The sequence below is a fragment of the Argopecten irradians genome, chromosome 13 (genome assembly GCF_041381155.1).
Source record: "Argopecten irradians isolate NY chromosome 13, Ai_NY, whole genome shotgun sequence".
Classification (NCBI taxonomy): Eukaryota; Metazoa; Mollusca; class Bivalvia; order Pectinida; family Pectinidae; genus Argopecten; species Argopecten irradians.
Window position 1 is genome coordinate 3,731,177 of NC_091146.1, and position 18,468 is coordinate 3,749,644.

The following is an 18,468-nucleotide window of genomic DNA, read 5'->3' on the forward strand; positions in this document are numbered from 1 at the left end:
TTGTTTTGGATTGAGACAAATGGGTTTAAAAATACAGACTATATATAGGGTTTGACTGATCTAAAGTTATTGAGCTGACATATAACCTTACACCCTATTACAAAGAAGTTTTATTTTGTGATTGGCATACTGCACACTAATTGAAGGTCAATCCCGCTTTTTATCATATATATATATTTAAAAAAAATCAGCAAAGAAGTCTGAGACATCCAGGGTGATTGGTTACATATCACCAAATTTTCAAAATCAAAACCTAAAGCAATAACAAGCTGTAACACATTTCTCACTTAAATGGCCTCAAAAAAGCTTATATATTCTCAGGCAAGAAAAAGAAGAGTTACTTCCTCTGGTAGGAGAGTGACCTCCCTTGAAAGGAGAGTTACTCCCCCTGATAGGAGGGTGTTATCTCCCCTGATAGGAGAGAGTTACCTCCCCTATTACCTGCCACTCCATTTCCCTTCTATAATCCTGTAGTTCGTCAGGAGTAAGTGTTGTGCTAACAACAAAAGCTGGCTCGGCCAGGGCGGATTTTACTGTATGCTTATTCTTCTGAGAAAGTAAGTGACACAGAACAAGAGATTTTAATTTTCAAAATCAAGCCTTAAGGCTTGATATTTGTTTCAGAGAAGATCACATACAATGTTTGTTTCATAGAAAAAGAAAGTTTATGATTCCAGGAAAAAATGTTCCATTATATCATTTTTCATATATCAAGATACTCTTATATTCTTATAGGTGGTTTTAGGTTATCATAATGAGGCTTTAGGTTAAAGTGTATTTAAAAGTCAACTCCCTACATTGTCATAAAAATATTGAAAAATATTTGAAACCAATCCGTCCATAAAATAAAGGATAGGCTTATTAATTTATGGGGAAATATGTTAATACATGACAAACATCACGAACAACTAGCATCCAGGAATACTCAGTTTTAAATCTTTGTTACTTTTATCAATTTTCTTAGTCAAAAAATGATAAATAAAACCTATGACTTGTTTTATAATTATACATTTGGAGGTAATATATTCCTTTTCAAAAAATCAAAATGTAAAATTCTTTAAAATATTAGCAATATTTGCAAACATTTTCAAATATAAACTTCAATCAGGTTTTATCCCTGGACTTGAGGAAGCATATGTGAGGACAACTCCTTGTAATCCAATCAATTATCTCTCTGGAATATAACCTAGGCTAATAAGGTAAAAGTTCAGAGTTTTATAGACGGAATTCTTACGCCTTTCACTCATTCTGCTGGTAACAAAATTTTCACATGCTTCTTACCTTTTTCTTTGCTGCGAAAAATGACTTCTGTTTAAAGGAGAATAGGACAGCATCTTGGTTGTCATGGTGATGTTCCATTATATCCTCCGAATCACTCGCCTAGTAACCAATCATGATTTAAATATTTGATGAAACACTTTTTTGACTTTTCGCAGTAGAAAACTTCTAAAAAAAAGTTGAAGTGTCAGAGTGGTCAAGTGTGAAGGGCAAGTCGAAGTATAAATGTGGATGTAATGGAAAACTGGAAATCAAATATAATTTTGCTTTTCTTCATATTTTTATTTCTACTTTTCCCCCATCTATGTCTTTGTTTTGTTCTTTGGATAATTATGCTATTGATACCTTGTAGAGAACACGCTGTCCAGTTTTGTTGATCATCCAGTAGGGACTATACAGAGAGAGATCCATACTACCAGAGGCCTTCTTACAGTGGAACCCAAGGTCCTGGGGAATAAAAGGGGCAAAATATCAATCATCAAAGTACTGAAAGTACTTCAACACAAACATCCTCACAGTGGAACTCTAGGTCCTGGGGAATAAAAGTGGCAAAATATTGATAATCAATTAAAGTTCTGAAAGTACTGCAGTACAACACAGCAGTACAAAGATCCACTCAGTGAACTGTAGGTACTGGGAATAATGGTGGTAAAATATCAATAATCAAAGTACTGAAAGTAATGCAATACAACACAACAGTACAAAATCCACCCATTGAACGCAAGGTCCTAGAAAATAAAGGTGGCAAAATATCTATAATCAAAGTACTGAAAGTACTGCAATACAACACAACAGTACAAAATCCACCCATTGAACTCAAGGTCCTAGAAAATAAAGGTGGCAAAATATCTATCATCAAAGTACTGAAAGTACTGCAATACAACACAAGAGTACAAAATCCACCCATTGAACTCAAGGTCCTAGGAAATAAAGGTGGTAAAATATCAATAATCAAAGTACTGAAAGTACTGCAACACAACACAGCAGTACAAAATCCACCCAGTGAACTCAAGGTCCTAGGAAATAAAGGTGGTAAAATATCAATAATCAAATTACTACAAAACGCAACACAGAGATAAAGGTGATAAAACATCAATACAGATGTCTATGCTCCATGCTGTCAGTCTTCTTGCAGTCAAAAATGTTCCTAATTTGACAATGACTATTAAAGTCCAAAATATTACAAATATATGAACTTTGACCTTGGGTTCATAGTATCATCATGTTCAGGATCCATTAAGGAGCTAAAAGACTACAAAAATGCTCCAAACATGACCTTTGATTATTGGTACTTACAATTTCCATTTTCTGGCCCCTATTAGAGAGCTAAAAGGAAAAACTACAAAAACTAAATAATCTTAATATGATCTTTGACCTTAAATTGGTACTTACCATTTCTATTTTCTGGGACCCTACAAAGGAGTGGAACGTCCAAAGGGACAGATCAGGAATGTCCACTCTGAGCAAGTTGCGGCCACACCATTCTTTGTCCATGTAATTAGGAATCTATGTATAGAGAAATTATCTATAAATATACAAATTATGTAATTAAAAATCTATAATATGAAATCTATAATAGACACATATGACAGTTGGTCTCTTAATTGAATCACCCCTTTCGAAACAATTAAATACATGTATCAATGTATATTGTGGGACATGTTTTGACAGTTTTGTTGTACTAAAAACAGTCACAATAATAGGAAATTATTAAATATATAATATATCACATAATATAATACATCTTTTAATTATGTACAGTATTTAATTTTAGGCACTTTTATTTTTCAATTATCTATTTATTTTTTATTTATCTTTCTGTTTTTATTAATGAATAAGATTAAGAATTTCTAAAACAAATATTTGTTTAGGCCTACCACTTATATATCATAATTAGCTACAGAATTACAATGTATTTAAAAGCAGAAAAAAATGAAAAATAATTTTTAATGTTTTTTTTTTAATTTTCTTTCATCATTTTATTCATTTATTTCATAGATATAAAAAAATAGTGTGAAAAAAATAATTTAAAAAAAATCCGGAAATCAGCTATTTCCGACTCCTCTGTTACTATCTCCCAAAATGGCTGCCATCATGCTTAGCTACACTGATACATTTTCAGTATTTCTACATTCATGTCGTTCTTTTGTGAGTAAATCATTGTTCATCATTATTTTAGTTGGTTTTGGAAGTGATTATTCTTGATTTTCATCATAAGCATCGTGAATAAATAGCACATTTTCCTTGCAATATCCAGCTCAGACATGCAGACGGCTTCGCTCATCAGTACCGAAGCCGAGAGACTTCATGCATGAATAAGTGCTAATTTATGTCAAAGTGAACACCTTGTGTATATAACCAAGCCATATGGATAGCTCTTTTGTCTTGCCTTAATGGGGCTGGGTTGGAAGCCCTACAGGATAGTTAACTGGCTTGGCTTTATATATGAATAGAAGACAAATGCATGTGTGATTTGGGTCGTTAAATACAGAACATCGAGTGTCGTTGGATCCTAAAAGTATGGTCGCTTGTCGCATAAGACAGACGGTCGTTTAATACAGATAGATTATATAGCAATTTTCGCTGGGAGGAATAATTTAGGTCGTTTAAGACAGAAGGTCGCTGAATTCAGAAGGTCGCTAAGGCAATTTTGACTGTATAAATATACAAATTATGTAATTAAAAATCTATAATATGAAATCTATAATAGACAAAGCACTTAATAAGGAATCCATTAAATAAATACCGAAATTAAGTCATCTTTATCATAAATGCAGAAATTAAGCAATCTTTATTGTTCATGTAGTTAGGAATCTATAAATTTAGGAATATATAAATATATTAATTATGCAATCTAGTTAAAAATAGCTTGTGATTCTGCTAATCTTTATCGTATTATAAATTATGTAATAAGGCATCTATCAATACATAAACAAGGCATCTATCAATACATAAACAGAAATCTGTGATTAAAGAATCTATAACGACAGAAATTATGTAATCTCTATAATCAATGTAATTAGGAATCTATAAATACACAGTTATCTGTACAATCATATTACAAAATGGTCGCCATAGCCGACACACAAGCAAAAGATAACATCACATCTACTTACGATTATCTCCAAGTTAGATTTTCCGACACCAGCATTCAGTAGAGGCATGTTCTCTCCTCTGTCTAGTGTTTGGTAACCATCAGTACCCTGAAATAGACATGACGCTAAAAGAGAAATATGTCTCAGCAACAATTGTGGAGGATTAAGTCTTGTTAAATTTATTTGTTTAAGCGAACATGTTTCTGGATTTGACTTTTCTACTCAAAAAGACAATTGTGTCTAAGAGTGACATATTGATATAAAAAACGGGAAAATGGATAACAGACAATACTTGACAGAGCCCTAATTTCAACACAATAACATTAAATAATTATAAATCTATAAAATTCTGACAGGAGTAATTCTGAAGATTTCATTTTTTTACTGCTGTTCTCCAAAACAATCAATAATAATTTCGATATCTTTCAATGACATCTTACACATATAAACAATCTCAGAGTTCCTTTTCTTATACAAACCTCTAACATATACTTGACCGGGAATGGCAGAAGATTATGGAGTATAACTGTCGGACACAGATGTAGTGTGTAAGATTTGGCCGTCAGCGATTCGCCTTCCTCGTAATATATCTGTTCACATTCCGCCCAAACCTTAAAAGCAAAAACATTTTCATTCTTTACTCTAAACTTATTCAAATAATTCAATACTGTAAACAAACTTTCTTTCCAATGAAATTTGCTTTCATGAATTTCTCGAAATGTGTTCATTCGTGAATTTTTTCTCCACGAATTAACATTAACATCATTCACATTGATAGAAACCACCATTAAATATTTAGATTCATGCATGTTAATCTTGGTGAACTTGTTTTGAAATGGAAATAGGCAAAATTTCATAACCACAAAAGAAAGTTGGTTTCATTAGTATATCAAGCATAATTACAATTAAATAATTCACCAAAATAATGACTTACAATTCACTTTTTTAAATGTACTCATTTCACATGATATTTTTTCCATCAAAATAGTCTGATTCACAAATTCAATATCATGATAAAACAGGGTTTTTTTATTTCAAATTTTAGTTCAGTAGCAACTTGACAAAGAAATGTCTATGAAACATTTATTAAATAATTCTAAAGAGCCTCGCATTTCAGTTGAATTATCAATGTTGATAGTGAATGTAAAACCACAAACCTTACACAGAATAAATCAAATGACTTACATTCATGTAGAATGGACTGTGTCCATCTCGTCCCTCGCATGTCAGTTGTTTGGTGCCCAGATTAGCTGCAGACCTCCAACCTACAGACTCTTTGGACATTTTGTACCTAGTGAATGTAAAATATCAGATTCAAACTGAGAAACAGAGATAACCAATGTAATTAGTACACTCGGTACTGTGTGTATATAATTATTACCATGTCAACATTAGTGATGTCATAAAGGTCACATTTTAGGTGTCAGTTATACCCCTACTTTGCCTAGGTTACTTTATATAGTAGAAGTGGCAATTGAATGTAAATATACATATAATATACATTCAATACATGTTGTAAAATGTCTAATCAGACTAATCTCACTCTTCAGACCCCAGGGGGGTCAGCCCAACCATCTCGCTCCTCAGACCCCAGGGGGGTCAGCCCAACCATCTCACTCCTCAGACCCCAGGGGGGGTCAGCCCAACCATCTCGCTCCTCAGACCCCAGGGGTGTTAGCCCAAACTATCTCGCTCCTCAGACCCCACGGGGTCAGCCCAACCATCTCACTCCTCAGACCCCAGGGGGGTCAGCCCAACCATCTCACTCCTCAGACCCCAGGGGGGTCAGCCCAACCATCTCGCTCCTCATAACCCAGGGGGGTCAGCCCAACCATCTCGCTCCTCAGACCCTAGGGGGGTCAGCCCAACCATCTCGCTCCTCAGACCCCAGGGGGGTCAGCCCAACCATCTCGCTCCTCAGACCCCAGGGGGGTCAGCCCAACCATCTCGCTCCTCAGACCCCAGGGGGGTCAGCCCAACCATCTCACTCCTCAGACCCCAGGGGGGTCAGCCCAACCATCTCGCTCCTCAGACCCCAGGGGGGTCAGCCCAACCATCTCGCTCCTCAGAACCCAGGGGAGTCAGCCCAACCATCTCGCTCCTCAGACCCTAGGGGGGTCAGCCCAACCATCTCGCTCCTCAGACCCCAGGGGGGTCAGCCCAACCATCTCGCTCCTCAGACCCCAGGGGTGTTAGCCCAAACTATCTTGCTCCTCAGACCCCAGGGGGTCAGCCCAACCATCTCACTCCTCAGACCCCAGGGGGGTCAGCCCAACCATCTCACTCCTCAGACCCCAGGGGGGTCAGCCCAACCATCTCACTCCTCAGACCCCAGGAGGGTCAGCCCAACCATCTCGCTCCTCAGACCCCAGGGGGGTCAGCCCAACCATCTCGCTCCTCAGACCCCAGGGGGGTCAGCCCAACCATCTCGCTCCTCAGACCTCAGGGGGGTCAGCCCAACCATTTGTATAATTTTGAATCCTCAACCCATACATACCCATTCTTCATACAAAATATGAGATGTCTCAATTATAAATATCAAGAGAAAAAGTCGTTTATAACCAATATGACCAGATTAAGCCCTTTTGAGGATGTCAACTCAACAATTAATTTTGAATCTCCAACCCATAAAGATGTTATACATACGAAACATGAGTGGTTTCTGTTTCTAAAACAGGTTTGAAAAAGAACTCTCCAGTTTCTGTGTATATTGTATGTAATGGGACATCCATCGTCTCCTCGGCGAGTACCAAGCCACAGGAGGAAATCTTGGAGCCTTCTCGGTAGAACACTTCCACAGTCTGAGGCAAATGATTCTTCACCTAGAAAGCAATAAAAATAAATAAATCTTTGATATAATTTTGATTCTGATCGGCAAGATCTTGTCTTTTGTTTTCTTAACAGATTCATAGTTACTCGTTAATGCACATATTTTACCAGTAATATTGTTTTAGCACTTTCAGCAGAGAAAACATTGCACTAAAATATACTTGTGCTAATTAATTTCTGTTTAAGTTCCTGAAATTTTTTTTTATGAGACATATCCGAAAAGTGCCCAACAAAGAACTTGACAATGCAACATACAAGTGAAGGACTACTGGTAAAACTAATACAAGAAAATCTTGGTGATGTGTTGTTTGTACCTGTACAATAGATCTAAGGGAGACAATCCTCTGTCCAATGTGGGAGTCGGTACACACAACAACTGCCCAGACCTCGTTGGCGCTCGTCCTGTTGTTGATCTGGTAAAGTCGTTTCTCTGCTCGCTTTATAGTTACCTCCCTTGTGGCATTATACTGCTCCATCTGTAAACATCAAATCAACACTTCTGCAGTACTCTTTTAAATAGACATGGAAATGTTATGTTCATCACTATAACAGGCTCGTGTATTTACTACAGTGGAACCTGAGTATATTGAAGTCATTAGAGAAATCTCTTCGAATTACCCAGATTTTAATACAACCAAGGGGAAGACTTTTGAATGTGTGAGCAGGGAAGTAGGTTCCACTGTATAATAACACCCTTTCCTAATTATAACATAATGTGCTTATTTTCATTTTCTTACTTCAGTACCATTCTAGATTCTCCAACTCATGGAACATATCAGGAGAGATTTGAAATGTGGCAGCAGGCTGTAGAGGCCATCTTGGATTTCAAAATAAAAGATTTAAAGAAACATACCAGGTCAGGACAAACTCTGTAACAATATAGCAAAGTGTAAGCTCGATTCCACAAGTGAAACATGAAAAGAAGTTTGAATTGTGAGAAGATACTGGACAGATTGGGCAGGGCAGGGTCAGATGTCCAGAAACTTGATGATACTGCAATACCACCCACTCCGGTGTAGCTTTGTATTTATAACTGATTATATCAGATATGTTATTTGGAAGAGGTTTCTATACCAACTTTCAAATGAAATTTTGTAACAATCATGCAAAGCTTATTGCTAAAATTGGTCTTTATTAAGCCACATGGTCTTTATTAAGCCAGGTGGTCTTTATACACAGGCTGAATTGTGGTCATTTTTAAAAGATCCTCTAAATGCGGTCCTATTCAGCAGATAGTCTTTCAACAAAGGTGGTAACTAAAGCAGGCTTTACTGTATATTATTTTACCTGGAAGATGAGTTTTTTCTCGTCTCCCTCCTGTGTTGCTTTGATCACTGAAGCCTTTCTACTCAACACACTCTTCTTTCTGGTAAATAAATGGAGCTCACGAGTGGGGGACAGGCTAACCTTCATGTTGGAGGCATCTTCTGGCATCTATCAAGGGAGACAACTCATAGCAAATACACTGACAATATCATCAAATGAAGTATAGTACATAGATAAGCAACATTACTAGGGAAGATAATTAAGTACATGATTATTGATAGACAAAAGTATGAGAATTCATTAGTAAAGGAAAAGACAATGTATTTCATACTAGAAACACAATTTAACGATGACATTTGATGCTCCAGCTGAGGATTTTAATTTTCAAATAAGCTGACACCTGAAATATCCACGAGTCTGTGGTAAACATTGAACCAGGACCCTGCAATCACAAAAGGTGAATCAAATTACAAATGTTCTAAAACCTAATGAATACTTGAGGCCCAATACCTCAAATGAGTTGTCGAGTTTCATCACCATGGGGATACCGGTATTGTTTTTTATGACGTAGGGCGACATAACAACTCCAGCCTTCTCTGTAGGCTCCACCAGCTGATACGCCTCACCGAACGACTGAAATTATAAATAGAACTGATACGTCTCACCGAACGACTGAAATGATAAATAGAACTGATACACATCACAGAATGACTAAAGTTATAAACATTGCTCATACACCTCACTGAACAACTTATATAAACAGGGACTTAGCTTTAGGTTAATATTCCATCTGTACATGTTACAGAGTTATGTCCCTTACTGGTAGGTATTGATTATTACATTATTTTATGAGCAAAATAAAATAAAATGAAAAATATAATGGTAGGGTAACAAACACATTACATCATAATCAATAACTCGTTACAAGGGCAGATTACTCTACGTAAAGACAGAATAAAGAAGGAAAAACATCCACATATATTGATATCAAGATTATCATATTACTGCAGAAAATAAAAATAAATATAACCAGAATATGATATAAAGTAGAAAGTGATATAAAGTAGAATATGATAATAAGCAGAATGTGACAATAAGCAGAATATGACATTAAGAACACACTAACTTTGCCTAAGTTGTTTAACACCTCCAGACAGGTTTTAGTCATGACTAGCTGTAGATCATCATTAGATCTGATGTTAACAGACATCTTAGGTGGAGGTAAGACAATATTTTCTGACTCGCCGTCAACGTCATCATCCGTAATCATAGGTATATCTTCATTCATCGTCACCTGCAACATAAAGATGATTGAGAGACCTTGTAATAAGCTCGAGTGGAAATATAACTTTAAGTTTTAAATAACAGATACTGACTCATTCACCTTCATATCTATCCCATTGTACCTGCTCCATACTCAGTAAAATTATTTCAAAAGACCTATAATTTTATACCCTCCATTACCGTTAGAATAGTTTCGGAGTAAAATGCCCTTACCTCAAGTCCGAGTTCCCATCTGCGTAGTTTACCGTCCTCCATGATGGGTTCCACCAAGGGCTCCCACACCGTCAGCTTCTCATTATAGTAAGCCACCTCGACCTTCAAAGTGCTTTCAACTCCAAGCTGAAGGACAAACAGCAAAGGTCAAATGAACAACAAAGGTCAAAGAGACAGCAAAGGTCAAACATACAGTAAAGGTCAAATGAACAATATGAGATAAAATTTGAAAGACATGTATATCATAGATCTGTTTACCATATAACTTTCTTGTCAGTGAAAATCTTGAGATTGAGATCTATCCTCTGCCACCCCCACTCTGTCTTTCCCAAACTCCAGTACAATCCAAAACTGTTTACCAGAAAAGGGTGAGTCTAATCAGGATAAATAAGCTCTGCACTCATGTTCTCACTCCAAACTTTTATCTCCCCCTGGAAGGAAGACTCTAGGATCAGGAGGGGTACTGCCCCCTACCCCCTAACTCACCTTACCACTCCAATCCTTTACCTCCCCCTGGAAGGAAGACTCTAGGATGAGGAGGGGTACTGCCCCCTACCCTCTAACTCACCTTACCACTCCAATCCTTTACCTCCCCCTGGAAGGATGACTCTAGGATGAGGAGGGGTACTGTCCCTTACCCATTACTCATCTTACCATTCCAATCCTTTACCTCCCCCTGGAAGGATGACTCTAGGATGATGAGAGGTACTGCCCCCCTACCCCCTAACTCACCTTACCACTCCAATCCTTTACCTCCCCCTGGAAGGAAGACTCTAGGATGAGGAGGGGTACTGCCCCCCTACCCTCTAACTCACCTTACCACTCCAATCCTTTACCTCCCCCTGGAAGGATGACTCTAGGATCAGGAGGGGTACTGCCCCCTACCCTCTAACTCACCTTACCACTCCAATCCTTTACCTCTCCCTGGAATGATGGCTTTAGGATGATGAAGGGTACTGCCCCCTGTCCCCTAACTCATCTTACCACTCCAATCCTTTACCCCCCTCTGGAAGGATGGCTCTAGGATGAGGAGGGGTACTGCCCCCTACCCTCTAACTCACCTTACCACTCCAATCCTTTACCTCCCCCTGGAAGGAAGACTCTAGGATGAGGAGGGGTACTGCCCCCTACCCCCTAACTCACCTTACCACTCCAATCCTTTACCTCCCCCTGGAAGGAAGACTCTAGGATGAGGAGGGGTACTGCCCCCTACCCCCTAACTCACCTTACCACTCCAATCCTTTACCTCCCCCTGGAAGGATGACTCTAGGATGAGGAGGGGTACTGTCCCTTACCCATTAACTCATCTTACCATTCCAATCGTTTACCTCCCCCTGGAAGGATGACTCTAGGATGATGAGAGGTACTGCCCCCCTACCCCCTAACTCACCTTACCACTCCAATCCTTTACCTCTCCCTGGAAGGATGACTCTAGGATCAGGAGGAGTACTTCCCCCTACCCCCTAACTCACCTTACCACTCCAATCCTTTACATCCCACTGGAAGGATAACTTTAGGATGAGGAGGGGTACTGCCCCCTAACCCCTAACTCACCTTACCACTCCAATCCTTTACCTCCCCCTGGAAGGATGACTCTAGGATGAGGAGGGGTACTGCCCCCTGCCCCCTAACTCACCTTACCACTCCAATCCTTTACCTCCCCCTGGAAGGATGGCTCTAGGATGAGGAGAGGTACTGCCCCCTACCCCCTAACTCACCTTACCACTCCAATCCTTTACATCTCCCTGGAAGGATAACTTTAGGATGAGGAGGGGTACTGCCCCCTTACCCCCTAACTCATCTTACCCCTCCAATCTTTTACCTCCCCCTGGAAGGAAGACTCTAGGATGAGGAGGGGTACTGCCCCCTATCCCCTAACTCATCTTACCACTCCAATCCTTTACCTCCCCCTGGAAGGATGACTCTAGGATGAGGAGGGGTACTGCCCCTACCCCCTAACTCACCTTGCCACTCCAATCCTTTACCTCCCCCTGGAAGGAAGACTCTACGATGAGGAGGGGTACTGCCCCCTTACCCATTAACTCATCTTACCATTCCAATCCTTCACCTCCCCCTAGAAGGATGATTCTAGGATGAGGAGGGGTACTGTCCCCCTTACCCCCTGATCCATCTTACCACTCCAATCCTTTACCTACCCCTGAAAGAATGACTCTAGGATCAGGAGAGATACTGCCCCCTACCCCCTAACTCACCTTACCACTCCAATCCTTCATCTCCCCCTGGAAGGATGGCTTTAGGATGAGGAGGGGTACTGCCCCCTACCCCTAACTCAACTTACCACTCCAATCCTTTACCCCCCCTGGAAGGATGGCTCTAGGATGAGGAGGGGTACTTCCCCTACCCCCTAACTCACCTTACCACTCCAATCCTTTACGCCCCTCTGAAAGGAAGACTCTAGGATGAGGAGGGGTACTGCCCCCTACCCCCTAACTCACCTTACCACTCCAATCCTTTACCTCCCCCTGGAAGGAAGACTCTAGGATGAGGAGGGGTACTGCCCCCCTACCCTCTAACTCACCTTACCACTCCAATCCTTTACCTCCCCCTGGAAGGAAGACTCTAGGATGAGGAGGGGTACTGCCCCCTACCCCCTAACTCACCTTACCACTCCAATCCTTTACCTCCCCCTGGAAGGAAGACTCTAGGATGAGGAGGGGTACTGCCCCCCTACCCTCTAACTCACCTTACCACTCCAATCCTTTACCTCCCCCTGGAAGGAAGACTCTAGGATGAGGAGGGGTACTGCCCCCTACCCCCTAACTCACCTTACCACTCCAATCCTTTACCTCCCCCTGGAAGGAAGACTCTAGGATGAGGAGGGGTACTGCCCCCCTACCCTCTAACTCACCTTACCACTCCAATCCTTTACCTCCCCCTGGAAGGAAGACTCTAGGATGAGGAGGGGTACTGCCCCCCTACCCTCTAACTCACCTTACCACTCCAATCCTTTACCTCCCCCTGGAAGGAAGACTCTAGGATGAGGAGGGGTACTGCCCCCTACCCCCTAACTCACCTTACCACTCCAATCCTTTACCTCCCCCTGGAAGGAAGACTCTAGGATGAGGAGGGGTACTGCCCCCTACCCCCTAACTCACCTTACCACTCCAATCCTTTACCTCCCCCTGGAAGGAAGACTCTAGGATGAGGAGGGGCACTGTTCTGTTCCCTACTCCACCTTCAATCTTCACTACGATTGTCGGAACTTTTATAATCAGCTGTAAAACAGAGTGTAATTAATGAGATATAAATTCTCGTTAAAGTATCCTGATGTCACTCTTCAACACTAACTCTAATAAGCATACAGAAATTGACTTCAGATTACTAATTATAAAATATCTTCTTGCGGATGAAATGCCCAATGTAAAGCAAATAATAATTATCTAATTATCATGACATCAATTTACCATTATCTTCACATAATATATTCACTCAGTAAGAATCAGTATCTATACTTACAAAATCACAGTTTACAAAGTTCACAATACTAAATAAATATTTCTTAATATTTTAAATTATTATTTACGTGTAACTTAGTTTGTACAAAGTTATTCAAAATCTTTTTTTCCGAAATTTAACAAAAATTGATTGTCACAAGTTTATTTTTAGTAATTTACATCTTTCAATAAATTCAATCATGATTTAACATTCAACCTATACATGATTGTTCTAAAATACAGAACTAAGTGTTTTAAAAAACTATTGAAGTGTACAAAAAGTGTGAGGTGGAAGCAAACAAAGGTTAAGGAAGAGGGTAGGGAGAATGCATAGCTTTATAGATATAGATTCAAGAGTAATTTTGAAAACATAAATATTCTTTAACAAATCTTTTAAAGGTTTCCGTTGAATCCATCAATAACAATTCACCAAAAATTATACAGCAGCATACACTCTTGGAAATATATTCCTAAATCTAAATGACAGTTTCATTAAAGATATTTCGCAGCTTTCAACAAGCCTAATGTTGTAGTAGATTTTTAAGTTATTGCTCAGTGAAACACCACAGATTTTGAAATATAATTAAACATCCAGTAGTTCATTTTACTGCATATTCTCCTTCATAATCGCCCTAAAGTTTACCAAATACCTGATAAAATATTTCAAATGAAATTCAAATTAAAATTTTAATGTTTCAGAAAAAAATGTATTTGCAAAAAGGCAATTTAATAGTAATTTTCCTTTAAAAGATTATTTGATTGTAATGTTGAAGAAACTTAAAGCTAGCTTATAACCTTGACACATTTTGGTTACTACATGTAACAGTAGAATAAACATGCTCAGCAAAGTATAGTGTACAGCCCAGTATGTACTAATACACAGATGAAAATGCTTAGTTTTTATTCATTCAAAAATGCTTGCAAAATCCACATTATTTTTTAGCACATTTATCAATTTCATTTGGTCATGCGCAACAAGAAGATTGATTAGAAAGGATGAAAGTGACTCAAATAATGGTATGAATATTTTTAACAAATTTAAACTGCATCACAAGGTAATCATTATTGAATTTCTTCAGAATTGAATCAAACAAGATGCAGCAATGTAAATAAGCATGCTCTTTTGAGGGATGCGGCTTCAAAGACAGGTATACATGTCTCTTTAAAGAGGGGGTGGGGGGTCTCTTAACACTGAGGTGGTGTCTGTTTAAAGAACTCAGGTTTCTTAGTAACATCAAAATCTTTATTGAGTAAAGTGTCTCTAAATCCAAATAAAAACAAAAGTTACCATATTCGATCAAATGAGCACCCTTTGTGGTTAAAAAATTGCAGAAATGGAAGGGCCCTTAAAGGGACAATCCAGTCTAAGAGTACATTAAAATTGAATATTTTACTTAGACCTACGTCATATGGGGGAACAACAACAGTTCTACTTCAAGCAAAGAACTGGCGCTAGGTGGCGATAGTGCCACCTAGCTTAAAATACTATTAGAGTTGTTCCCCCTGACTACGCATTTTGGAAACGACCAGTTCTAATGGAAAACAGATTATTTGGTTTACTGTCATATGCTACAAAAGTCCACCGTAGTGAAATATATGTGAAATGTTCAAACTCGCTCACTGTCTGCCATTACACATTGTGGTTGGACATCTTGTATACTGAACTCTGGCCCTTGCCAGTGTAGTAAAGAATTTTTTGTCTAGAACTACTAAAATCGCTTATACACTGGTGTATTTACGTTGTTAGGTGCATGTACTTGTCTAAATAAACTTCACCAACTCCTCAGTGGTTATGTATTACATTTGATTAACGTACACGCTATACCTGCTATTTCAACGGTGTCGATCAAAATACTTCATGGAATTTGTCAATATTTCTTGTTGTTTGTTTCATAAGGAATATAGAACCATACATTTATGTCATATTTTGATTTGTGGTTATGTAACAGAATAAGCATCACTGAATTTTTCCTTTAATAGGACCAAGGGCTAGGGCCCATTTTTTAAACATTTTTAACATTTCACAAAACATTGCACACAGTCAGTCATTAATCAATTTGCAAAAGAAATCAAATAGAGAAATCTATGCAGTTTTTATAGTTTCAGTCTGTATCTAAGCCGAGGTAAGTGAAATTGAGGCCTCAAAAAAGGGGGAGGGGCGCTTATTGGGTTGAATATGGCAAGTGTTTCTAAACATAAATGGTCCCTGTACCTGGTAAATTCTTTGTACAAGGGGAGATCTTAGTACAGAGAGTGAACTCTCTACAGAGGTGGTCCCTGAACACAAAGGGCATCCTTTTAAAAAGTTACAGAATTTGAACAAGGGGAGATCTAAGTACAAAGAGTGAACTCTCTACAGAAGTGGTCCCTGAATATGAGGGTGTCCTTTTAAAAAGTTACAGAATGTGTACAAGGGGAGATCTTAGTACAGAGAGTGAACTCTCCACAGAAGTGGTCCCTGAATACGAGGGTGTCCTTTTAAAAAGTTACAGAATTTGTACAAGGGGAGATCTTAGTACAGAGAGTGAACTCTCTACAGAGGTGGTCCCTGAATACGAGGGCGTCCTTTTAAAAAGTTACAGAATTTGTACAAGGGGAGATCTTAGTACAGAGAGTGAACTCTCTACAGAGGTGGTCCATGAATACGAGGGTGTCCTTTTAAAAAGTTACAGAATTTGTACAAGGGAAGATCTAAGTACAGAGAGTGAAGTCTCTACAGAAGTGGTCCCTGAATACGAGGGTGTCCTTTTAAAAAGTTACAGAATTTGTACAAGGGGAGATCTTAGTACAGAGAGTGAACTCTCTACAGAGGTGGTCCCTGAATACGAGTATGTCCTTTTAAAAAGTTACAGAATTTGTACAAGGGGAGATCTTAGTACAGAGAGTGAACTCTCTACAGAGGTGGTCCCTGAATACGAGGGCGTCCTTTTAAAAAGTTACAGAATTTGTACAAGGGGAGATCTTAGTACAGAGATGGTGAACTCTCTACAGAAGTGGTCCCTGAATACGGGGTGTCCTTTTAAAAGTTACAGAATTTGTACAAGGGGAGATCTTAGTACAGAGAGTGAACTCTCTACAGAAGTGGTCCCTGAATACGAGGGCATCCTTTTAAAAAGTTACAGAATTTGTACAAGGGGAGATCTTAGTACAGAGAGTGAACTCTCTACAGAAGTGGTCCCTGAATACGAGGGTCCTTTTAAAAAGTTACAGAATTTGTACAAGGGGAGATCTTAGTACAGAGAGTGAACTCTCTACAGAAGTGGTCCCTGAATACGAGGGCGTCCTTTTAAAAATTTACAGAATTTGTACAAGGGGAGATCTTAGTACAGAGAGTGAACTCTCTACAGAAGTGGTCCCTGAATACGAGGGTGTCCTTTTAAAAAGTTACAGAATTTGTACAAGGGGAGATCTTAGTACAGAGAGTGAACTCTCTACAGAAGTGGTCCCTGAATACGAGGGTGTCCTTTTAAAAAGTTACAGAATTTGTACAAGGGGAGATCTTAGTACAGAGAGTGAACTCTCTACAGAAGTGGTCCCTGAATACGAGGGCGTCCTTTTAAAAAGTTACAGAATTTGTACAAGGGGAGATCTTAGTACAGAGAGTGAACTCTCTACAGAGGTGGTCCCTGAATACGAGGGCGTCCTTTTAAAAAGTTACAGAATTTGTACAAGGGGAGATCTTAGTACAGAGAGTGAAGTCTCTACAGAAGTGGTCCCTGAATACGAGGGTGTCCTTTTAAAAAGTTACAGAATTTGTACAAGGGGAGATCTTAGTACAGAGAGTGAACTCTCTACAGAAGTGGTCCCTGAATACGAGGGCGTCCTTTTAAAAAGTTCCGAACAAATTTTGTACAAGGGGAGATCTTAGTACAGAGAGTGAACTCTCTACAGAAGTGGTCCCTGAATACGAGGGCGTCCTTTTAAAAAGTTACAGAATTTGTACAAGGGGAGATCTTAGTACAGAGAGTGAACTCTCTACAGAAGTGGTCCCTGAATACGAGGGCGTCCTTTTAAAAAGTTACAGAATTTGTACAAGGGGAGATCTTAGTACAGAGAGTGAACTCTCTACAGAAGTGGTCCCTGAATACGAGGGCGTCCTTTTAAAAAGTTACATAATTTGTACAAGGGGAGATCTTAGTACAGAGAGTGAACTCTCTACAGAGGTGGTCCCTGAATACGAGGGCGTCCTTTTAAAAAGTTACATAATTTTTACAAGGTGAGATCTTAGTACAGAGAGTGAACTCTCTACAGAGGTGGTCCCTGAATACGAGGGCGTCCTTTTAAAAAGTTACAGAATTTGTACAAGGGGAGATCTTAGTACAGAGAGTGAACTCTCAACAGATAGTGATCCCTGAATACGAGGGCGTCCTTTTAAAAAGTTGCATAATTTGCACAAGGGGAGATCTTAGTACAGAGAGTGAACTCTCTACAGAGGTGGTCCCTGAATACGTGGGCCTCCTTTTAAAAAGTTACAGAATTTGTACAAGGGGAGATCTTAGTACAGAGAGTGAAGTCTCTACAGAAGTGGTCCCTGAATACGAGGGTGTCCTTTTAAAAAGTTACATAATTTGTACAAGGGGAGATCTTAGTACAGAGAGTGAACTCTCTACAGAAGTGGTCCCTGAATACGAGGGCGTCCTTTTAAAAAGTTACATAATTTGTACAAAAGGGGAGATCTTAGTACAGAAAGTGAACTCTCTACAGAAGTGGTCCCTGAATACGAGGGTGTCCTTTTAAAAAGTTACAGAATTTGTACAAGGGGAGATCTTAGTACAGAGAGTGAACTCTCTACAGAAGTGGTCCCTGAATACGAGGGCGTCCTTATAAAAAGTTACATAATTTGTACAAGGGGAGATCAAAGTACAGAGAGTGAACTCTCTACAGAGGTGGTCCCTGAATACGAGGGCGTCCTTTTAAAAAGTTACAGAATTTGTACAAGGGGAGATCTTAGTACAGAGAGTGAACTCCCTACAGAAGTGGTCCCTGAATATGAGGGTGTCCTTTTAAAAAGTTACAGAATTTGTACAAGGGGAGATCTAAGTACAGAG

At 39.2% G+C, this 18,468-nt stretch overlaps 1 protein-coding gene across 1 annotated transcript in view; it reads right to left on the reverse strand.

The window, feature by feature from the left end:
- Nucleotides 1–18,468, reverse strand: part of LOC138306604 (intermembrane lipid transfer protein VPS13A-like) — a 200,463-nt gene that overhangs the window by 69,062 nt on the left and 112,933 nt on the right. The window contains 14 exon segments of the mRNA XM_069247042.1: nt 442–549; nt 1,282–1,380; nt 1,624–1,725; nt 2,671–2,784; nt 4,395–4,481; nt 4,853–4,984; nt 5,559–5,664; nt 7,020–7,195; nt 7,517–7,678; nt 8,490–8,636; nt 8,979–9,101; nt 9,595–9,762; nt 9,966–10,091; nt 13,082–13,201. Coding sequence (XP_069103143.1) covers nt 442–549; nt 1,282–1,380; nt 1,624–1,725; nt 2,671–2,784; nt 4,395–4,481; nt 4,853–4,984; nt 5,559–5,664; nt 7,020–7,195; nt 7,517–7,678; nt 8,490–8,636; nt 8,979–9,101; nt 9,595–9,762; nt 9,966–10,091; nt 13,082–13,201 — 1,770 coding nt within the window.